Genomic DNA, 24,630 nt, shown 5'->3' with positions numbered 1-24,630 from the left:
CCATCTCAAATATTCTATGAATCTATAGTTACATATTTTCTGCTATTATACATATAATAATTTTGAAATATTACATAAACACACAAACACATACACCCCTTGGACTTCCACTTAAATATGGAGAAAGACTATTCTTCCTTCCATGACTCTGTTAAAATAATAATAAAGTTACAAAAAAAAAAAAAAAAAGGTAAAGGTCTACAAGGTCTAAAAGAATAGCAATGTAAGCATTAATGGCCAAGAGGTTTCTATGAATCTTCAGAAAAAGAAGAGGAAGGGGGGCCTGGCTGGCTCACTGAGTAGAGAACATGGCTCCTGATCTTGGGGATTTTTGTTTTAGTTTTGTTTTTTAAATTTTTAATGTTTAATTTTTTATAAACATATAATATATTTTTATCCCCAGGGGTAAAAGTCTGTGAATCGCCAGGTTTACACACTTCACAGCACTCACCAAAGCACATACCCTCCCCAATGTCCATAACCCCACCCCCCTTCTCCCAACCCCCTCCCCCCAGCAACCCTCAGTTTGTTTTGTGAGATTAAGAGTCACTTATGGTTTGTCTCCCTCCCAATCCCATGTTGTTTCATTTATTCTTCTCCTACACCCTTAACCCCCCATGTTGCATCTCCACTTCCTCATATCAGGGAGATCATAGGATAGTTGTCTTTCTCCACTTGACTTATTTCGCTAAGCATGATACACTCTAGTTCCATCCACGTTGTCGCAAGTGGCAAGATTTCATTTCTTTTGATGGCTGCATAGTATTCCATTGTGCATATATACCACATCTTCTTTATCCATTCATCTGTTGATGGACATCTAGGTTCTTTCCATAGTTTGGCTATTGTGGACATTGCTGCTATAAACATTCGGGTGCACGTGCCCCTTCGGATCACCACGTTTGTACCTTTAGGGTAAATACCCAATAGTGCAATTGCTGGGTCATAGGGCAGTTCTATTTTCAACATTTTGAGGAACCTCCATGCTGTTTTCCAGAGTGGTTGCACCAGCTTGCATTCCCACCAACAGTGTAGGAGGGTTCCCCTTTCTCCGCATCCTTGCCAGCATCTGTCATTTCCTGACTTGTTGATTTTAGCCATTCTGACTGGTGTGAGGTGATATCTCATTGTGGTTTTGATTTGTATTTCCCTGATGCCGAGTGATATGGAGCACTTTTTCATGTGTCTGTTGGCCATCTGGATGTCTTCTTTGCAGAAATGTCTGTTCATGTCCTCTGCCCATTTCTTGATTGGATTATTTGTTCTTTGGGTGTTGAGTTTGCTAAGTTCTTTGTAGATTTTGGACACTAGTCCTTTATCTGATATGTCATTTGCAAATATCTTCTCCCATTCTGTCAGTTGTCTTTTGGTTTTGTTAACTGTTTCCTTTGCTGTGCAAAAGCTTTTGATCTTGATAAAATCCCAATAGTTCATTTTTGCCCTTGCTTCCCTTGCCTTTGGTGATGTTCCTAGGAAGATGTTGCTGTGGCTGAGGCCGAAGAGGTTGCTGCCTGTGTTCTCCTCAAGGATTTTGACGGATTCCTTTCTCACATTGAGGTCCTTCAACCATTTTGAGTCTATTTTCGTGTGTGGTGTAAGGAAATTGGACAATTTCATTTCTCTACATGTGGCTGTCCAATTTTCCCAACACCATTTATTGAAGCTGTCTTTTTTCCATTGGACATTCTTTCCTGCTTTGTCGAAAATTAGCTGACCACAGAGTTGAGAGTCTATTTCTGGGCTTTCTATTCTGTTCCATTGATCTATGTGTCTGTTTTTGTGCCAGTACCATGCTGTCTTGATGATGACAGCTTTGTAATAGAGCTTGAAGTCCGGAATTGTGATGCCACCAACTTTGAATTTCTTTTTCAATATCCCTTTGGCTATTCGAGGTCTTTTCTGGTTCCATATAAATTTCAGGATTATTTGTTCCATTTCTTTGAAAAAGATGGATGGTACTTTGATAGGAATTGCATTAAATGTGTAGATTGCTTTAGGTAGCATAGACATTTTCATAATATTTATTCTTCCAATCCAGGAGCATGGAGCATTTTTCCATTTCTTTGTGCCTTCCTCAATTTCTTTCTTGAGTACTTTATAGTTTTCTGAGTATAGCTACTGTACCTCTTTGGTTAGGTTTATTCCTAGGTATCTTATGGTTTGGGGTGCAATTGTAAATGGGATTGACTCCTTAATTTCTCTTTCTTCTGTCTTGTTGTTGGTGTAGAGAAATGCAACTGATTTCTGTGCATTGATTTTATATCCTGACACTTCACTGAATTCCTGTACAAGTCCTAGCAGTTTTGGAGTGGAGTCTTTTGGGGTTTCCACATATAGTATCATATCATTTGCGAAGAGTGATAGTTTGACTTCTTCTTTACTGATTTGGATGCCTTTAATTTCCTTTTGTTGTCTGATTGCTGAGGCTAGGACTTCCAGTACTATGTTGAATAGCAGTGGTGATAATGGACATCCCTGCCATGTTCCTGACCTTAGCGGAAAAGCTTTCAGTTTTTCTCCATTGAGAATGATATTTGTGGTGGGTTTTTCATAGATGGCTTTGATGATATTGAGGTATGTGCCCTCTATCCCTACACTTTGAAGAGTTTTGATCAGGAAGGGATGCTGTACTTTGTCAAATGCTTTTTCAGCATCTATTGAGAGTATCTTATGGTTCTTGTTCTTTCTTTTATTGATATCTTGAATCACATTGATTGATTTGCGGATGTTGAACCAACCGTGCAGCCCTGGAATAAATCCCAATTGGTCGTGGTGAATAATCCTTTTAATGTACTGTTGAATCCTATTGGCTAGTATTTTGGTGAGAATTTTCACATCTGTGTTCATCAAGGATATTGGTTTATAGCTCTCTTTTTTGATGGGATCCTTGTCTGGTTTTGGGATCAAGGTGATGCTGTCCTCATAAAATGAGTTTGGAAGTTTTCCTTTCATTTCTATTTTTTGGAACAGTTTCAGGAGAATAGGAATTAGTTCTTCTTGAAATGTTTGGTAGAATTCCCCCAGGAAGCCGTCTGGCCCTGGGCATTTGTTTGTTTGGAGATTTTTAATGACTGCTTCAATCTCCTTACTGGTTATGGGTCTGTTCAGGCTTTCTATTTCTTCCTGGTTCAGTTGTGGTAGTTTATGTTTCTAGGAATGCATCCATTTCTTCCAAATTGTCAAATAGGTTGGCGTAGAGTTGTTCATAGCATGTTCTTATAATTGTTTGTATTTCTTTGATGTTAGTTGTGATCTCTCCTCTTTCATTCACGATTTTATTTATTTGGGTCCTTTCTCTTTTCTTTTTGATAAGTCTGGCCAGGGGTTTATCAACTTTATTAATTCTTTCAAAGAACCAGCTCCTAGTTTCATTGATTTGTTCTATTGTTTTTTCTTTTGGTTTCTATTTCATTGATTTCTGCTCTGATCTTTATGATTTCTCTTCTTCTGCTGGGTTTAGGCTTTCTTTCTTGTTCTTTCTCCAGCTCCTTTAGGTGTAGGCTTAGGTTGTGTACCTCAGACCTTTCTTGTTTCTTGAGAAAGGCTTGTACAGCTATATATTTTCCTCTCAGGACCGCCTTTGTTGTGTCCCACACATTTTGAATCATTGTGTGTTCAAAATCATTTGTTTCCATGATTTTTTTCAATTCTTCTTTAATTTCCTGGTTGACCCATTCATTCTTTAGAAGGATGCTGTTTAGTCTCCATGTATTTGGGTTCTTTCCAAACTTCCTCTTGTGGTTGAGTTCTAGCTTCAGAGCATTGTGGTTTGAAAATATGCAGGGAATGATCCCAATCTTTTGATACCAGTTGAGTCCTGATTTAGGACCAAGGATGTGATCTATTCTGGAGAATGTTCCATGTGCACTAGAGAAGAATATGTATTCTGTTGCTTTGGGATGAAATGTTCTGAATATATCTGTGATGTCCATCTGGTCCAGTGTGTCATTTAAGGTCTTTATTTCCTTGTTGATCTTTTGCTTGGATGATCTGTCCATTTCAGTGAGGGGAATGTTAAAATCCCCTACTATTATTGTATTATTGTTGATGTGTTTCTTTGATTTTGTTATTAATTGGTTTATATAGTTGGCTGCTCCCACGTTGGGGGCATAGATATTTAAAACTGTTAGATCTTCTTGTTGGACAGACCCTTTGAGTATGATACAGTGTCCTTCCTCATCTCTTATTATAGTCTTTGGCTTAAAATCTAATTGATCTGATACAAGGATTGCCATTCCTGCTTTCTTCGATGTCCATTAGCATGGTAAATTCTTTTCCACCCCCTCACTTTAAATCTGGAGGTGTCTTCGGGCTTAAAATGAGTTTCTTGGAGGCAACATATAGATGGGTTTTGGTTTTTTATCCATTCTGATACCCTGTGTCTTTTGGTTGGGGCATTTAGCCCATTAACATTCAGGGTAGCTATTGAGAGATATGAATTTAGTGTCATTGTATTGCCTGTTACTGTATATTGTCTCTGTTCCTTTCTGATCTACCACTTGTAGGCTCTCTCTTTGCTTAGAGGACCCCTTTCAATATTTCCTGTAGAGCTGGTTTGGTGTTTGCAAATTCTTTGTTTTTGTTTGTCCTGGAAGCTTTTAATCTCTCCTTCTATTTTCAATGATAGCCTAGCTGGATATAGTATTCTTGGCTGCATGTTTTTCTCGTTTAGTGCTCTGAATATATCATGCCAGCTCTTTCTGTCCTGTCAGGTCTCTGTGGATAAGTCTGCTGCCAATCTAATATTTTTACCATTGCATGTTACAGACTTCTTTTCCCGGGCTGCTTTCAGGATTTTCTCTTTGTCACTAAGACTTGTAAATTTTACTATTAGGTGATGGGGTGTGGACCAATTGATTTTGAGGGGCGTTCTCTGCACCTCCTGAATTTTGATGTTTGTTCCCTTTGCCATTTTGGGGAAATTCTCCCCAATAATTCTCTCCAGTATACCTTCTGCTCCCCTCTCTCTTTCTTCCTCTTCTGGAATCCCAATTATTCTAATGTTGTTTCGTCTTATGGTGTCACTTATCTCTCAAATTCTCCCCTCGTGGTCCAGTAGCTGTTTGTCCCTCTTTTTCTCAGCTTCTTTATTCTCTATCATTTGGTCTTCTAGATCGCTAATTCTTTCTTCTGCCTCATTTATCCTAGCAATGAGAGCCTCCATTTTTGATTGAACCTCATTAATAGCTTTTTTGATTTCAACTTGGTTAGATTTTAGTTCTTTTATTTCTCCAGAAAGGGCTTTTATATTTCCCGAGAGATTTTCTCTAATATCTTCCATGCCCTTTTCAAGCCCAGCTAGAACCTTGAGAATTGTCATTCTGAACTCTAGATCTGACATATTACCATTGTCTGTATTGATTAGGTCCCTAGTCTTCGGTACTGCCTCTTGTTCTTTTTTTTGTGGTGAATTTTTCCGCCTTGTCATTTTGTCCAGATAAGAGTATATGAAGGAGCAAGTAAAATACTACAAGGGTGGCAACAACCCCAGGAAAATATGCTTTAACCAAATCAGAAGAGATCCCAAATCGTGAGGGGGGAGAAAGGGGATAAAAAGAGGTTCAGAAAGAAAGAAAGAGAGAAAAAAAAAAAAGAAATAAAGAAATAAAAGAATTAAAAAAAGAAAACGAATAAAGAAAATTATAAAAAAGAAAAATACATATATATTAGATAAACTAGTTAAAAACATTAAAAAAGAAAAGGATAAAAGTTAAAAAAATTTTAGAAGAAGAGAAAAAAAATGAAAAAGAAAAAAAATTAAATTAACTGCAAGAATATAGAATCATAGAGAGAAAGCTATGAGTTCCGTGCTTTGCTTTTTCCTCCTCTGGAATTCTGCTGCTCTCCTTGGTATTGAAACTGCACTCCTTGGTAGGTGAACTTGGTCTTGGCTGGATTTCTTGTTGATCTTCTGGGGGAGGGGCCTGGTGTAGTGACTCTCAAGTGTCTTTGTCCCAGGCAGAATTGCACCGCCCTTACCAGGGGCCGGACTGAGTGATCCGCTCGGCTTTGCTTTCAGGAGCTTTTGTTCCCTGAGCACTTTCCGTAGAGTTCCGGAGGACGGGAATACAAATGGCAGCCTCCTGGTCTCCGGCCCGGAGGAGCCGAGAGCCTGAGCCCCCAATCCTCAGTGCACCCTCAGAGAACAGCGCCCAGTAACTCCCGTCTGCCTGACCTCCGGCTGCGCTCCGAGCTCACCGAGTCTGCGACCAGTTCAAGGTAACCCCGAGCTGTGAGCTCACTGTCGGCTCTGTCTCTGTAGCTGGCTTCCCCTTTCTAATACCTGTAAGCTCTGCGACACTCAGACACCCCTGAACCTTCTGTGACCCTGCTGACCCCGCGTAGGCTTCACCAGGGTTTAGCCTCTAGAGCGATGTCCCTCAGCGGAACAGACTTTTAAAAGTCCTGATTTTGTGCTCCGTTGCTCTGCCGCTTGCCGGGAGCTGGCCCCTCCCCCCGGGGTCTATCTTCCCGTCGCTTTGGATTCACTTCTCCACCAGTCCTACCTTTCAGAAAGTGGTTGTTTTTCTGTTTCTAGAATTGCTGTTCTTCTTCTCTTCCATCTGCCGATGGATTTGTAGGTGTTTGCAATCTTTAGATAAGCTATCTAGCTGATCTCCTGCTAGCTGAAGTAGTCTCAGCCTGCTACTTCTCTGCCATCTTGACTCCTCCCCCTGATCTTCGGTTTTTATTTTTTTTAAAGATTTTATTTATTTGACAGACAGAGATCACAAGTAGGCAGAGAGAGAGGAGGAAGCAGGCTCCCCGCCGAGCAGAGAGCCTGATGCGGGGCTCGATCCTAGAACCCTGGGATCATGACCTGAGCTGAATGCAGAGGCTTTAACCCACTGAGCCACCCAGGTGCCCCTGATCTTGGGGTTTTGAGTTCAACCCCTACACTGGGTATAGAGATTACTCAAAAACATTAAATCTTTTAAGAAAAAGAAGAGAAAAATGAAAGCAAATGAGAAACTTAGCTGAGCTGAAAAAATTAAAATATCAGTTGCAACAGATAGAGGCTACAGAAGCACCTGTGCGGCTCAGTTGTTAAGCATCTGCTTTCTTCTCTGGTTGTGATCCCGGGGTTCTGGGATCAAGCCCCTGAGTCAGACTCCCTGATCCGCAGGGAGTCTGTGTCTCCCTCGTCCCCTGTTTGTGTTCCCTCTCTCACTGTCTCTCTCTCTGTCAGATAAATAAATAAAATCTTTTTAAAAAAAGAAAAGATAGAGGCCATATACATATATATATATATATGAAAAGCAAGCCCTGTCTATTAGGAGAAGCCCCAAGTCTCAGAGGACATGAATAAGACATGGAGCTAAAACTACAGAAGCAGACTACCATCTCATCAAAACAACTTACAATTCCTAAAATAGATTGGAGATTTCTTCTCTGAAGAAACCAAACAGAAGCATCTCTTGCCTGAGAGACAACAGGCAAAACAGGAAAGATAAGGAGCGAAAGATCAAACCACCTATTTAATTAAGGTAGTGTTAGCCCTTTTAACTTGTCCAACTCTAAGAATAAAGCAACCAGGCTTGGAAGACTTTTCTGTGAAGAAACTGAACAGACTCAGAGAATAGCTTTCCAGATACCAATTTTAGGGGTCACCCCCTAAAAAATAGGTTTTTAGTATAAATCAAATGTAATCAAGCCACAACAAAGTCCCAACAAAGCCCATCCTATGTATACCAATCTTTCAGTGAGGTTTTGAATGTGGGATATGAGCTGTGTGTGAGTGTGTGTATTTGAAAAAAAATTTTCTTTTTGCTTTATTTATTAGTGTTCTTTGGCTACATAACAAATTCACCCAAAACTTGGCAGATTAGAGACTCCTGCATGGCTCAGTTGGTTAAGCATCCTACTCTCGATCTTGACTCAGGTCATGATCTCAGGGTTGTGGGATCAAGCCCCATTCTGGGCTCTGCACAGAGTCTGTTTGAGATTCTCTCTCTCAATCCTGACCTCCCCCCTCCACCCCACTCAAGCACGCTCTCTCTCAAGTAAAAGAATAAATAAAATCTTTACAAAAAAAATTTTTTTTTTTTTTAAATTTTAAAAGGGGTTCCTGAGTGGCTCCTGAAGGCTCAGTAGGTTAAGTGGCTGCCTTCAGCTCAGGAAATGATCTCAGGGTCCTGGGATGGAGCCCTGTGTCAGGTTCCCTTCTCAATGGGAAGTCTGCTTCTCTCTCTCTGTCTGCCTGTTGTCCCTGCATATGGTCTCTCTCTCAAATAAATAAATAAAAGTTTTTTTAAATGCTTTAAAAAAAAAAAAAAACACTTGGCAGATTAAAACAACATTCATCATCCCACACAGTTTTTAAGGATCAGGAATCTGGGAGTGGCTTTGCTAACTGATTCTGGCTCAAGGTCTCTCATGAGAATATAATCAAGCTGTCAGCCAAAACTGCAGTCATCTTCAGGCTTAAAAGAGGATGAAGAATCTACTTCTAAGCTCCAGTATGTAGTTGCTGGCAGGTCTCCATTCTCTACTGGCTGTAGAGTGGAAGCCTCTTATCTCCAGCTGCGTGGGTCTCTCCTTAGGATGCCTGATTGTCAAGACAGGGCAGCTAGCTTCCCCCAGAAAAAGCAATCCAAAAGATAGAAAGAGAAAAGTGTGCATACAAACAAGTCAGAGAACACCCAAGATGGAAACCACGGTCTTTTACAACCTAATCTATCAAGTAGCATATCCTCACACCTCTGCTGTATGCCATTCCTTATATGGCTCAGCCCTGGTACAGTGTGGGAGGAGACTACTCAAGGGAATATCAGGAGGAGGGGATAACTGGGAGCCATCTTGAAGGCTGACTATCACAATGTGTCCTTTGCCTGCCCCTCCCCCACCAAGGATTCCTGCTTCTTGTTTCTAATATCCATTATACCAAGTTTGGTCTGTACGACCAATAGCAAAGGTGATTATCACATCATTTCTAAGATTAGGTTATAAAAGAGACTAGCTTCTAACTAGCAAAAATGATTCTCTCTCTCAAGTCATGTGTTGGCCCATGAGATGAGGAACTGAGGCCCTCAGTTCAAAAGCTCTTAAGAAACTGAGGCCAGCCAGTAACGAGGCAGGTGGGAAGCAAATGCTCCAGCCAAAGTGAAGCCCTGAAATGACTGCCACCCTGGCCAAGAGACTGACTACAACTCGATCAGAGACTAAGGAAGAACCACCCAGCTGCGCCACACTCTCAAATCTCAAACCCTCAGAAACTGTGAGAGAAACTAAATGTGTATTACTTGAAGAAGGCAACTTTGGGGGTAACGTGTTATACAGCAATAAGTAACTTAATTAATTTTTTTTTTAAGATTTATTTATTTGAGAGAGAGAGTACAAGCAGGGAGAAGAGCAGGACAAGCAGACTCAGCCTTGGGATGGGAGTCTACCAATCCCAGGACCTGAGATGGTAACCTGAGCTGAAGCTGGACGCTTAGCCAACTTAACCACCCAGGCACCCCAAATGCTTTTTCAAAAAATTCTAAAAAACAATTCGGGGGCACCTGGGAGGCTCAGTGTGTTAAGCCTCTGCCTTCAGCTCAGGTCATGATCTCAGGGCCCTGGGATCGAGCTCTGCATCAGGCTCTCTGCTCATTGGGGAGCCTGCTTCCCCCTCTCTCTCTCTCTGCCTAACTCTCTGCCTACTTGTGATCTCTGTCAAATAAATAAATAAAAATCTTTTTAAAAAATAAAATAAGGGCACCTGAGTGGCTCAGTGGGTTAAAGCCTCTGCCTTCGTCTCGGGTCATGGTTCTGGGGTCCTGGGATCGAGCCCCGCATCAGGCTCTCTGCTCAGCAGGGAGCCTGCTTCCTCCTCTCTCTCTCTCTGCCTGCCTCTCTGCCTACTTGTAAACTCTGTCAAATAAATAAATAAAATTTTAAAATAAAATAAAAAACAATTCAGAATTGTTATAAAAGTCTTGAACTGTACAGAATATTGAAATATATGTACCTACCCTATCCAATCTACCCTCCCACAATTATTATTGTTTACAACATATCCTTCCATATTTTTTCTTATTCCTATACAAATAAATGGAATGAACTTTTTAATGTCTTACCCTTAAATATGAACAGATGGCCAAAGATCACCTAATACTGGAGGAAAGTCTCCACTGTGAAGGGGAAAGACTACAATAAACAATCAGAAAAGAGGAATCCACAAAAAAACTGAGCTAAAGCTGAAAATAGAAGATAAACCTTTAAAAAACAAATAAAACCATCTCTAAATAATATGCTTAGGCAGGAAAAAAGCTACACCCATAATACAAGAATAAAATGTTACATAATAATAATTTACTAACAGCAAGAAAACAAAATAAAACAACAATGCAAAAAGCTTCCACAGAGAAAAAGACTGGTGATCGATAAAGGAAGGAGATGCATTTGATGCTCTGGCAGACAATGGTACATGCCTTCAAAATTCACAAGGAAAACCCTATCTAGCCAATCAACAAGGTGTGAAGGAAAAAATTTTTTAAAGATCATCACACATATGCAAGGATTTATAAAAATGTACTACATGTGTACTCATGCACTCTTTTTCCTTTTACCTGTTCTTTTTTCTTAATTGACATATAATGTATTATTTGCTTCAGGGGTACAGGTCTGTGAATTATCAGTCTTTTTTGTGTGTGTGTGAATTATCAGTCTTATACAATTCACAGCACTCACCATAGCACATACCCTCCTCAATGTCCATAACCCAACCACCCTCTCTCTCTCCCCTCCCCCAGCAACCCTTAGTTTCTTTCCTGAGATTAAGAGTCTCTTTTGCTTCGTCTCCCTCCCTGGTTATGCACTCTTTCTCTTAGGAAGCTACCGAGGCTAGGCTACACATACAAACACACAGGAAATCAATTAAGACGATGTGAGGTTTAGAAAAAAAGAGATCCGGGACGCCTGGGTGGCTCAGTTGGTTAAGCAGCTGCCTTCAGCTCAGGTCGTGATCCCAGCATCCTGGGATCAAGCCCCACATCAGGCTCCTTGCTCGGCAGGGAGCCTGCTTCTCCCTCTGCCTCTGCCTGCCATTCTGTCTGCCTATGCTCGCTCTCTCCCTCTCTCTCTCTGATAAATAAATAAATCTTTAAAAAAAAAAAAAAAAAAAGAAAGAAAACAAGAGATCCAAAACAAGCAGACTCAGCCAAGTTCAAGGAAAACTCCTGTTTAAAAAAAAAAAAGGCAACACCACAACCAGTTCAGTTTGGGTCACAAAGATGAAGAACTCTGAAAGGGAGGTTCATCAGAGAAAAGAGGTTGACAGACTTAGTGATTTTGAGGAATGAGGAGTCTGAGGAGGAGGGGGAAGGTTAACAGGCATGTGGCAGATTTAAGAGAGTGGTTTGAAAATTTCAGTAAGCATACAAAAAGTGGTGCAAATAAATACAAGATACAATAAGTAACGGGAAGAAAAACAAAAAAGTTTTTTAAGTAATCACGGTCCACAACTTTGTTCAAATGATTACTGACTTGTTTTAACATAATTTGACAACATGGCTAAGATAAAGAGGAAATGGGGGTAGGTGAAAGAAAGCTAAAGCTTTCATAAGCCATCACAACAGGCAAGTTAATACACAATATCTAAGAGTGACAAATCCAAGGGGGTTCTCGCTGGCTAAGATGGTAGGTAGAACATGCAACCCTTATCTCAGCGTCATGTGTTTGAGACCCACCTTGGGGATAAAGTTTTTAAAAAATAAATTCTTTTTAAATTTTTAATAAATAAATAAAAATGATAAACTCAAGAAATACCTAGTAATATAGACCCCAAACAGTCCCTAAGCTTAGACTGCTTAACAGATGGTTTGCATGATAAATTAATCTTTAATTCATGTAGCGTCATAGTAAACATTCAGGAAAGTATACCAGTTTTTACCAATTACTAGAACTTGGTCATCAAGGAGGTAAGTAATCAGAGACTCTTCAATAATTAAACATCAAGAGATTATAAAAATCCTGGTAAAAATGGCAAAAGCAAAATTCTCAGACAGCCAGAGGAAATCCTCTCCAGTATCATCAGGAACATTAGGTTATCTCTTCCCGCACAGGAACTTGAAGATCAAGTGTGCCCCTCCAGCAGAATGCTGAGTTCTGGATACCAAGCTAATGGAATCATGATCTTGTATCCTTTCCCTACATTAAAGGGATGTTTATCATTTGCCTCTCCAATCAACCATCCTTATCAAAATCACGCACACCAATATTACTGTATTATTTAGAAACAACCAGATACCAGGAAAAAATAGCTAACAGAATTAAAAATGGTTTCCTTTGGAAAAATGGCACTTATGGGGGATAGGGAAAAAGCAAGGAGAGAGATAGAAGATGGAACAAAGAACTAACACTACTCCTTAAAAACCTTCAGTACCAGGTCACTTTTTAAGTAGCTCTAGTTGTAAATTGATAAGTTTTTTTTTTTTAATTGAAAAGGCCAGGAAGTTTTCTTAAAAATCAGAATAAGAAAACATATTTTACCCATAAAATGTTTATGGTTAATTCATTTTCATAGTGTAAAATACTAATAAATATATATTTATTTCCTTTGCTTTGTAAGTATTCCTGGAAAATCTATTTACATAGTTTCAATATAAAAAATACTTAACTAAACATGGTCTGAAATGTAAATTAAACATAGTCTACTGAAATAATAAGCAACATTTTCAAAATATATTTTGGAAAAAAATGATCAGGGAGGTAAGAATAGGAAGTCTTTAGTTTGTGATTAGGGTCCAAACACTTGCTTATTATCTCTAAGCACTAATTCAAAAATAAAGGTTAAAAATAAAAACCCTCCCAAAATAAAAATATTAAGCTTCAACTGGCCATTCAGGATCCGCTGCTAATGAAACAAAGAAGCTACTTGAGCTCCCTGTAGTATCAGCACACAGCTGCCAGATCACAATCTGTTCACATTAGCGTGAACTTTTAAAAAAACATATCCAGGGCCCCCTGGCTGGCTAAATTAGTAGAGGATGCAATTCTTGATCTCAGAGTTGTGAGTTCAAGTCCCATGCTAGATTAGAGATAACTTAAAAAAAATTAAAAATCTAAAAACAATAAGTAAATAAAAATAAAAACAAATATCCAAAATATAGTACAATAAGAAAAAAGCAAATTACCTAAGACTATACCTAGTATTATCCCATAAACACAAAAACATACCTCTAGGTTACATATGCCTAAGAGATGTGTGGAGGCATGTTTATCAAAATAGCACCACTGGTTACCACATATCATAAAATTTCAGATTTCTTACTGTTTTTTTTTTCTTTTTATATGCCATTTTAAATCTTTAAATAGCAACCATTAATAAGTAGATTTCCTGAACAGAACATCCCACAAGGAGCTCTAACTTCAAGCTCATAAATTCATGTTCAATTGGTTTTATTTTCATATTATTGTTTTGTTTATAAAGCTTTGAGATATAACTGACATATAATACACCGTACATATTTTAAGTGTGCAATTTGATAAATTTTGATACATATTTATACTCATGAAATCATCACATAATAAAGATAATGAACATACCCCTAAAAGATACCTCCTGTCCCCTTATAATCTCTGCTCCCCATGTTCTACCACACCCTGTCCCATGCACAAGAAACAAATGATCTTTCTCTATCACTACATATTAGATCGCATTTTCTATAATCTTATATAAATGGAATCATACAGTATGTATTCTTTTTTGTCAGGCTTCTTTCAATGAACACAACTATTCTGAGTTTCATCCAGTCAATATTCCATTCCTCTTTCATTTGTAACTAGTATTTCACCATTTGGTTGAATGATCCACTTAATGATTCACCTTCTGATATTTAGGTAATATCCAGATTGTAGCTGTTAAAAACAAAGTTACCATGAACATTGGTGAGTAAGTTTCTATATGGACATATGCTGTCACTTCTGTTGGATAAATACCTAAGAAATGGATCAAATAGTTGACGTACATTTAACTTCTTAAGACTATCAAACTCAGTGCAGCATTTTATATTCCTATGAGGAGAAAGTTTCAGTTCCTCTACATCCTGGTCAACATTTGGTATGTTCAATTTTAAAATTTAGTCATTCTAACAAATGTGTGGTAGTATTTCATCACAGCTTTAATTTGCATTTCCCTATAGCAAAAGAGGTTGAGTATCCTTTCATGTGCTTACTTGTCATCTATATATCCTTGGTGAATGTCTCTTGTACATTTTTTAATTTGGTTGTTTCTTTTCTGATTGAGTTTTGAGAGCTCTTTCTATGTTCTGATCCATGGTCCTCTGTGAGACATATGCTTTGCAACAATTTTCTCCCAGCCTGTGGTTTGTCCTTTTATTCTTTTAACAGTGCTTTTCCAATAGCAGAAATTTTTCATTTTGATGAAGTCCAAACCATCAATTTTTCTTTTCTAGAACATGCTCCTGGTGTCATATATAAGAAATCACGGCTTAAAACATAGTTAGAAAGATTTTCTCCTGTGTTATCATCCAGAAGTTTTACGGTTTTAAGTTTGACATTTAGTTTTACCAGTTAATTTTATATATGGTGCAAAATATGGATCCAAGTTGGGGTTTTTTGGCATGTGGATATTCAATTGTTCCAGCACCAGGTCTTCAAGAGACAATCCTTTCTCTACTGAACTGTCTGGCATCTTTGTCAAAAACCACTTGTCCCTTTGCATGTGGGTCTTTTCCCAGATTTTCAATTCTATGTCTATAATATCTTTATGGTGGTATCACCATTTTGATTACTGTAAATTTGATTATAAAATTTTGCTATAAAATTGATTACTGAAAAGTATTAACTTTACAATAGCTCTTAAATTTAGTAGTAGCTTTTTTATAGATTTCATTAAATACTCTACATGTCTTTTCCTTCTTTTTGACTGATTGGCCCAATTAGGATCTTTAGGACCACTATATACACTTTGAAGTGGTAAGAATCAACATCCTTGAATTGTTCCTAATCTTAGGGGAAATCATTCAGCCTTTCACCATTAAGTGCTATGTTATTTACTAATAGGCTTTTCCCTAACCTAACTACTTCAAAATTTAATACAATGCTATAATAATCAAGACAATGCGGTACCGCCTAAAGGACAGACACACAGATCAATGGAATAGAATTGGTCATCCAGAAATTAATCCATAAGTCTATGTGCAATTGATTCTCATCAAGCGTACCAAGAGCATTCAAAGGGGAAAAGAAGAGTCTCTTCAAGAAATTGATGCTGGGACAACCAGATTTCCACATGCAAAACAATCAACTGAATCTTTAACAGGCATCTTATACAAAAATTAACTCAAAACAGATCAAACACCTAAACTTCAGTGCTAAACATACTCATGAATCTTTGTGACCCTGGATTTAGAATGAATTCTCAGATAATAAGAGCAAAACCACAAGAAACAAAAGAAAGAAAAAGACACACTTTTGTGCATCAAGGAAAACTATCAAAAAAGATTTTATCCTTTAAGTAGTCTCTACATCCAACGTGGGGCTTAAACCTACAACCCAGAGATCAAGAGTCACAGGCTCCATTGACCAAGCCAACCAGGCAGCCCCCCCAAAATAAAAACTTTAAAAATAAATGAATGAATTAAGAAAAGAACAGAACAAGTTTTGGCAAGAAAATGGAGTTCTCCTATGACACTAGTAGGAACACAAAAGGGTACAACCAGGGTAGAAAAGTTAGGTATTTCCTTAAAAAGTTGAACAAAGAACTACCATACTCAGCAATTCTACTCCAATGCATATATCTTAGAGAAATAAAAACATACGTCCAGATAAAACTCATACACAAATGTTCACAGACGCTTGATTCACAATAGCCAAAAAAGGAAACAACCTAAGTGTCCAACAATCGATGAAAGGATAAAATGTGTATGTATGTATGTATTTATGTACATACAATGGAATATCATTCTGCCATAAAAGGAATAAATTACTGATACATGCTACATCTTTGATGAACCCTGAAAAACATCATGCTAAGTGAAATAAGACAGACACAAAAGGTCACATACTGTATGTTTCCATTTATAAGAAATAAAATGTCCAGAATAAGCAAATCCACAGAAACAGAAACTAGAATGGTAGTTCCCAGGAGACCAGGGAACAAGGCAGAGATAGGGAAGGGCAGGCAGGGATAGTGAAATTGGGTACAGTTTTCTTTTTGGGGTGATGAAAATGTCCTGGGATTATATAGAGGTGATGACTGCACAACACAGCAAATGTACTGGCAGTTACTAAATTACACACTTAAAAATTTTTTTAATTATGAATTTTAAGTGAACTTTACCTCATTTTTTTAAAAGTGGTTGCCCTTGGGCACAGAACTTGCTTTTTCATTATTAATCCTTTTTTTACTACTCAATTTTTTCCTTGTACCAAATGGTGTCAGACAGCCAGAAAAAGAAACACAAACTGATTTCTCAGCTAAGTTAAAAACACCAAAAGGTACTAGTAACGGAGAAATAATATAGATTCCTGGCCTCTGAATTATGTCCTGCATATTCTTCTTGTCTTCTCTAATCCTATTTCTTTTCCCATTTATGTTATAGTACCATGACAGATGTAGTTCACTGACAGCAATCTAAAAATTTGGGAATTAAATCATTAGATAAATCATATATACTTCTTCCTTACACAGAATAAAAAATAAATTTCAAGTGAAACCAGCAATAGGATTGAACAAATGTACCTCAAGTTTTCCCAGGGAAAATTATAGTCAATTATTCAATAAATAATGATAGTGCAACTTGCTATTAATGAGTTTAAATTTCCTGAGTTTTCCTCCAATTGAAGGTTCTGGAGTCCTTAGCTTTCACTAGTTTTTCTTTAGATATAAGTCATCAGCTCAATCGGCTAAGCATCTGCGGGCTAAGCATCTGCCTTCAACTCGGGTCATGATCCCAGGGTCTTGGTATGGAGCCCCAATCGGAGTTCCTGTTCAGCAGGAAGACTTCTTCTCCCTCACCTTCTTCCTATTGCTCTCCCTGCCTGTGCTCTCTCTGTCAAATAAAGAAATAAAATCTTAAAAAATAAATAAATAAATTTCACATAGTACAAATGAAGAATTTAATACTTACTTATCAAGGAAATCTTTATCCACTACAGCAGTGATGTCAAGAAGAGGATTGCCCATTCCAAAGAGAATATTTTCACTAATAAAAAAAACACAAACACACACACACAGAAGCAAGCATAAGTTAGAAATACTTCTGAAAGCTGATGTATAAAATGCATACAAATATAAAAATAAATATCTTCATTTTACCTTGAAAATAAACCCAACATACTAGTTTATTAAACCTTTGCCTTTTATATTTCAGGAAACATTTTGGAGCTATTAAAAGCCATTTAGAAAGGATGGTGACTTTTTTTTTTTAAAGATTTTATTTATTTATTTGACAGAGAGAAATCACAAGTAGATGGAGAGGCAGGCAGAGAGAGAGAGGGAAGCAGGCTCCCTGCTGAGCAGAGAGCCCGATGCGGGACTCGATCCCAGGACCCCGAGATCATGACCTGAGCCGAAGGCAGCGGCTCAACCCACTGAGCCACCCAGGCGCCCAGGATGGTGACTTTTAAACTGGATTAAGTAATAGAGGAAACCAGGTCCTGTGATCTTTTTTTGTAATATTCAACAGCTAATCAATTTTAATTTTTTTTAAAAGATCTGTCATAACAGGGGCACCTGGGTGGCTCAGTGGGTTAAAGCCTCTACCTTCGGCTCAGATCATGATCCTAGGATCCTGGGATTGAGCCCCACATCGGGCTCTCTACTCAGTATGGAGCCTGCTTCCTCCTCTCTCTCTGCTGTCTCTGCCTACTTGTGATCTCTGTCTGTCAAATAAATTTTTTTAAAAAAAGATCAAAAAAAGGTCTATCATAACAAAGTTCTATACTCAACAAACACAACAGATAATTAACTCTTTCTAATTAGTAAGATATCCAACTACCAAAAGTTATTGAGGAGGTTGCAGAAAATCCTACAGGAGTCCAGCCAAGAGTCCTATACTTGACAAACTGGGAATGACTATGGTGAGACCAGCTCAATGGTTATCAAAAATGGTGTAATTTTCAATTACATTTAATAGACTTTAAAGAAGTCTCTTTTCACAATGATTACAGTATAGGTCAAAACCAAGCGAAAGCTAGAATCCCACCACAAATGATGCCTTAAACGGAGAGCAGCCCAACTGACAGCAAGAAATGGACCAGTGGCATGGTTGGGTCAGCCTTGATGGGAGGAATTCTTCTAGGTTTTTCAACAAAACTTGCTTCTGTGTAACTTCCCACTGTTCTCCAGGTTGCTTTAGATCTCTTCCAGTTGCCTCCAAAGCAGTTACCATCTTCACCATTTGGAGATCAGTCATATCAACAGGATTAGTACTCCAGAGTTTAAGAGAATGGGATATAATCTATGATTATAGTCTATCATGATTTAGAAGACTAAATTACAGTATTGTATTAAAACCACAGATTGGGGGCACCTAGGTGGCTCAGCTGGTTAAGCGTCTGCCTTCTAATCAGATGACGATCCCAGGGTTCTGGGACTGGGCCCAGTGTCAGGCTTCCTGCTCAGCAGACAGTCTTCTTTTCCTTCTCCCTCTGTCCCTTGCCCCGGCTTGTGCTCTCTCCCACTTTCTCAAATAAATACATAAAAATCTTCAAAAAATAAATAAATAAAACTACAGATTGGGCAACTATAGCTGAATATACAATGTTATTTGTCCCTTTTTTTCTTTTTAAAGCTGAATGGGGAAGAGTGAAAAGAAAATACGTTTATTCAGACTTAAGTTGTACTTATAATCAGAATAAAAATTTAATATAAAAAGAAAATAACTGCTTAGGAGATAAAGGATCAACAGGCAGATACAGTAAAACTTGATAATCATTTTATTAGAAACTTCTCTGATTGTGCCTGGGTGGCTCGGGGGTTAAAGCCTCTGCCTTCGGGACAGGGTCCTGGAATCAAGCCCTGCATCAGGCTCTCTGCTCAGCAGGAAGCCTGCTTCCTCCTCTCTCTGTGCCTGCCTCTCTGCCTACTTGTGATCTCTGTCTATCAAATAAATAAATAAAATCTTAAAAAAAAAAAAACTTCTCTGATTTATGTATTGTTACTCAAACAATAAAAACTCCTAGAACTTGATTTTTTTTTAAAAACATGGGGTGTTACTGGATTCCTTGGCTCTTTTTTTTTTTTAATATTATTTTATTTATTTATTTGACAGAGATCACAAGTAGGCAGAGAGGCAGAGAGAGAGGAGGAAGCAGGCTCCCTGCCGAGTAGAGAGCCCGATGCGGGGCTCGATCCCAGGACCCTGAGATCATGACCTGAGCTGAAGGCAGAGGCTTAACCCACTGAGCCACCCAGGTGCCCTCCTTGGCTCTTTTTAAAATATAGCCTTTTTTATTTTATAGTGTTTGATTCAATGTATACAGTCATCAAACTACCACCAGAATCAAAATATGACACATTTCTAACACCACAAAGTATCTTGCTTCTTTCATGTCAATCTCTCCACCTCGACTTGTCCCCTCTTGGTTTTAAGGACTATAATTGTGACATTTCTTTTTCAAAACTCAATCCTCTGAACATCTCCTGCATTCCCAAAATAGTTCATTGCATTCCATTTGAAAATGTAGTATAGTATTAGTAAGTCAGTGAACTCTCTCTGGGCCTAACGTTTCTTTTTTTTTTTTTTTTTTTTAGATTTTATTTATTTATTAGAGAGAGAAAGAGAGAGCATGTGTGCACACACACAAGCAGGGGGAGCAACAGGCAGAGAGAGAGGCAGGCTTCCTCCTGATCAAGGAGCCTGATATGGGACCTGATCCCAGGACCCGGGATCATGACCTGAGCCGAAGGCACATGCTTAACCGACAGAGCCACCCAGGTCTCCGGGGCCTAAGGTTTCTACAGTCAAATTAGTATGGGAAAAAAGATGAGTACACTGAATCACAGAACCCTGTTTAAACTTATATTCCTAAACCTATTTGTCCAGCAAAACTTTTTTCCCCTAAATGCAAATGGACAAGAAAACTTTTACGCAAAGAACAAGAATATGCTGGGGCTGAATCACTCAAATTTAAGACTGGAAGTAAATTTTTATATATTATTAAGAATAATGATGAGGAGAAACACCTGGGTGGCTCAGTCGGTTAAGCATCTGCCTTCAGCTCAGGTCATGATTCCAGGGTCCTGGGATCCAGCCCCACGTCCAGGCTCCCTGCTAAGCGTAAAGTCTGCCTCTGCAACCTCCCCCCATTCATGCTCTCTCTCTCTCCAATAAATAAATATAATCTTTTTTAAAAAAATAATGATGGGGAAAAACCTTGTTCTTCTTACAAATATATATATGTATTTAAAGAACCAACTTATATATGTAAATATAAATTATATTTAAATGTCTGGGGCACCTGGGTGGCTCAGTGGGTTGGGCCTCTGCCTTCGGCTCAGGTCATGGTCTCAGGGTCCTGGGATCGAGCCCCGTGTCAGGCTCTCTGCTCAGCAGGGAGCCTGCTTCCCTTCCTCTCTCTCTGCCTGCCTCTCTGCCTGCTTGTGATCTCTGTCTGTCAAATAAATAAATGAAATCTTTTTAAAAAATTATATTTATATGTCATATAAATACATGACAACTTTTGCCTTGTTATTGCCAAATAATATTACAATTCAGTTAACGTCATTTGAAGTCATTCTAATAATAAACTAGATTTGTGTGCTTGTCACCTATTCCTTATCATTTTCCTACTTTCACCCCAAATTTCCTCCTTCAAGAGATCTGGGTGAAATTGATCCACTCCAGTGTAAGGGTCTGACTGGTATAACCTTGAGGCACAGCGCAGACTAAACAAACTGCACAATGTATTTCTCTACCTTTATTGATCAGAGATGGACATATAACCTAAGCCAGTCAAATAAAAATGGACTCCAAGATTTTTTTCTAGGAGTGCTCACATACAAACTATCTTCCTTCCTACTAGATATAAATGCAGGAGGTATAGCACCTTAAGTACCTCAAGGTCCCCAGATGAGCTACCTTGGGATAAATCACAGAGGACAGAATGGAAAAACATAAAGAAACTAGGCCATTAATGAAGTTGGACCAATTAACCTTCACCTAAAACTTATACCCTCTTTGGGCTTCTCAAATACGTGTAGGTTAGTTATTTTGTTGATTCCAATCTCATATTTCTTTTCTAATATTAACAGATATAAATTGTTGTATTTGATTTTGTGAATCCGCTTTATTTTGTAATTCATTTTTATTATAAAGCCAGCTGCTGGCCAGAGCGCCTCATCAGCAAACTAAACTTTTGTGTTCCTATAACTGGTTCAATTGACCAGAAATGTAGTATATCCAGTCAGCTATTCCCCTAACACCAGCCAACTCTATACTTACTTCCTTGTTCCTTGATCTTTCTAAATAAGGTCAGATATGCAACCCTAGTCAATCACACCGTTCCCAAGTTGCCCCTTTTAACACTCTATAAAACACACTCTTGTCAAATCCCTTGGGAGGAGTACTCCATTGCTTGTAAGGCACTGTACTCCTTGAATTCATGGAATTTTCCCTTGGGTAAAGGACATCAAACTCATTACCAAATATTCTAGTTTTGTGGTCTGACAATAAGTAATCCAGTAAATAAAATGCTTCTCTAAGTTCTGTGAGCCATCCTGCCAAATTATTGAACCCAAGGAGGGGTCATGGCAATCTCTGAACTATATAATTGGTTGGTCAGAAGTACAAATAATAGGGGCACCTGGGTGGCTCACTTAGTTAAGTGTCCAACTCTTGGTTTCAGCTCAGGTCATGATGTCAGGGTCATGAGATCAAGTCCCGCATGGGACTCCATACATAGCATGGAGTCTTCTAGAGATTGGTCCTCCCTCCCTCCCCCTCTGCTCCTTCCATTTATTCCCATAAAGCTCATGCTCTAAAATAAATAAATAAATAAAATCTTTTTAAAAATAAAATAAAAAGAAGTACAGATAATAATCTGGACTTATGATTGGAATCTGAACTGTGGGAGGGGACAGTCTTGTGGGACTGAGCCCTAACTTGTGGGATCTAACACTATCTCCATGTAGATAGTATCAGAATTGAGAAAATTGCTTGGTGGTGTTGAAAAACCCACACATTGTACTTGCCCTATGCATCTTCCATTGGCTTTATACTTCATGATAAACAAGTATACATTAAACGGGAAACATAAGAGGTATCATAGTTTTGGGCCACAGACCAGACACCATTTTGTTTACATCTCATATGACACCTCTTTCAGATAATCTTCTCTGCCCAACTCATACCCAAAGGTTCCCATGTAAAGGTGCACAAGTTGTCCCCTGCACAACTCCAGTGGGTGATGTACACAGTATGGATGATAGCTTCTGGAGCTCTGTGTTAAGTACTGCTGTCTGTCCTCCCCAAGTTTTCTCCATTCTTTCCCCCTAGATTCTGTAAGGTCTTTGATAAATGTTTTTAAGAGTGAAACGACAAAACACTAATTCAAGATAGGTTGTGATAAGTGAAAAAGGAATGTTGCACTCCCTAGAGCAATCACTACACAATAATACAACAATATTCAATAGAGGATAAAAATGAAAAACTACAATATACTCAACTTAGAAAAAAAGGCAGAGAAGACAAAACAACATAAAGGGTAAATGGAAAACAAAAGGAGGTACACTAAAATCCAGCCATATTAGTAATTATATTAAATGTAAATGGGTTAAACACACCAATTAAAAGATGAAGACTGTCACACTGGATTAAAAAACAAATTAAATGGGGGCACCTAGAGGGCTCAGCTGGTTGGGCATCTGACTCTTGACTTTTGGCATGATGGTATTTTTAGGGTCGTGGAATGGAGCCCCCCAACAGGTTCCATGCTCAGGGCAGGATCTGCTTGGAATTCTCTCTCTCCCTTTTCTCTGCCCTTCCCCCAACTTGCATGTGCTCTCTCTAAATAGATAACTAAAATATTTAAAAACAAAAACAAAAACAAATGTGACATAATTTACTAGAGATGCACTTTAAATATAAAGGCACAGAGAGTTTGAAAATAAAATACTGAATAGAAAGATACTCTATGAAAACCCTAATTATAAGAAAATTGCAGTGGCTATATTTATAGACTTCATTAAAGTATAGCTGACATGCAATGTTATATTAGTTTTAGATATACAAAACAGTGATTCAACAACTCTATACATTATGTTATGCTCACCACAAGTGTAGCTACCATCTGTCATCCTACAATGCTACTACAATACCATCAATTTTATTCCCTATGCTGTATAGACAAGGTAGATTAAAATAAGGAGTGGCACCGTATAAAAAGGATTTCATACAAATAATTCATTTCATCAAGAAAAGAAAATAAATGGTTTCAAAACACTAAGGGAAAAAACTTGAGAGAAACAGATAAGATAAATGCACAGTCTTAACGCTCCTCCTTTGGTAATTAGTAAAACACAAAATAAGGAAGGAATCACACTATTGGACATTTATCCTAGCAAAATGAAAACTTAAGTTCACACAGAAACCTGTACACAAATGTTCACAACAGTTTTATCTGTAGAAGTAAAAGAAAAGAAAAAAAAAAAAAAAAGAATTGGAAATGACCAAATGTCCTCCAACAAGTTAGTAGGTTAAAAAACTGTGGTACATCAATACAATAGATGAACATGGAATAAGAAAAAAATGAACTATGATACAATTTGGATGTATCTCCAAGACACATGCCAAGTGAAAATAAAAGCCATATCTGTGTGTTACATACCCTATGATTCCATTTATATAACACTCTCAAAAGCCTACACACACACACAGTGAAAACCAGAAGCACAGCAGCTACTAGAAGGGTCAGAAGAGGACTGGAGCTCTTTCAAAGCCCTTTTTCCAGATAACTGCTATTATCTGAGCTCGCAGGCAATTTCATGAAAAACCCCATTCCTGAGGCTTCTTATTTTTTGACCCAACTCAGAGCTTACCCAGCTCTAAGAGCCTTTTCCCCAGGGGAATTTGTCAAAAACAATCAACTGCAATTGTTTAACATCCCAGCTTCTGAAGCAGTTGGTACAAACAAGAAACTAGCCAAAAAACTTAAATGGAAAAGTAGAAATGGAATCCATAAAGGGTTCTGAAAAGTTCTGAATAGTCCTAAGAATCTAGAAGGCCATGTACATGTGCCCAGAACTGTGGCATGCTCAACACCTGAAAGGTCCTAAGCAATCATCTCTGAGCCATAAGACTCAGCACAAACAGGAAATAAAGGTTATGGCAGAGTTGTATTCCTGCCTGAGCGTTAAACATATGCTTCTGCAAGCAGAGCCTCTCACCAAAGACTGGGAGACCATAACAATTATTGGCAAGAATGTGCAGAAATTGGGGTACACAGGTGACTCAGTCAAAGAAGCTAGCTATCGATTTCAGCTCAGATCATGATCTCAGGGTCCTGGGACTGAGCCATCATGTTGGTCTCTGAGCTCAGCAGCAAGTCTGCTTCAGGATTCTTTCTCTTTCTCTCCCTCTCCCTCTGCCCCTCACCCCTGCTCACATGCCTGCATACCCTCTTTCTCTCTCTCTCTCTCTTTAAAATCAATCAATCAATCTTAAAAAAAAAAAAAAAAAC

General features: G+C 38.4%; 1 protein-coding gene across 3 annotated transcripts in view; it reads right to left on the bottom strand.

The window, feature by feature from the left end:
- The window catches only part of ADK (adenosine kinase), a 555,049-nt gene that overhangs the window by 499,870 nt on the left and 30,549 nt on the right, over nucleotides 1-24,630 (bottom strand). For 2 of the 3 annotated variants that reach the window (XM_044239870.1, XM_044239871.1), the window contains exon 2: nucleotides 17,079-17,153. The exons of the other annotated variant lie outside the window; for it this stretch is intronic. In XM_044239870.1, the coding sequence (XP_044095805.1) occupies nucleotides 17,079-17,153 (75 nt within the window). The remainder of the gene's footprint in view (nucleotides 1-17,078; nucleotides 17,154-24,630) is intronic. 3 annotated transcript variants of the gene reach the window in all.

Source organism: Neovison vison, chromosome 2 (genome assembly GCF_020171115.1).
Source record: "Neovison vison isolate M4711 chromosome 2, ASM_NN_V1, whole genome shotgun sequence".
Lineage (NCBI taxonomy): Eukaryota > Metazoa > Chordata > Mammalia > Carnivora > Mustelidae > Neogale > Neogale vison.
Note: the sequence above shows the minus strand (reverse complement) of the source record. Positions and strands in the feature narration are given on the sequence as shown.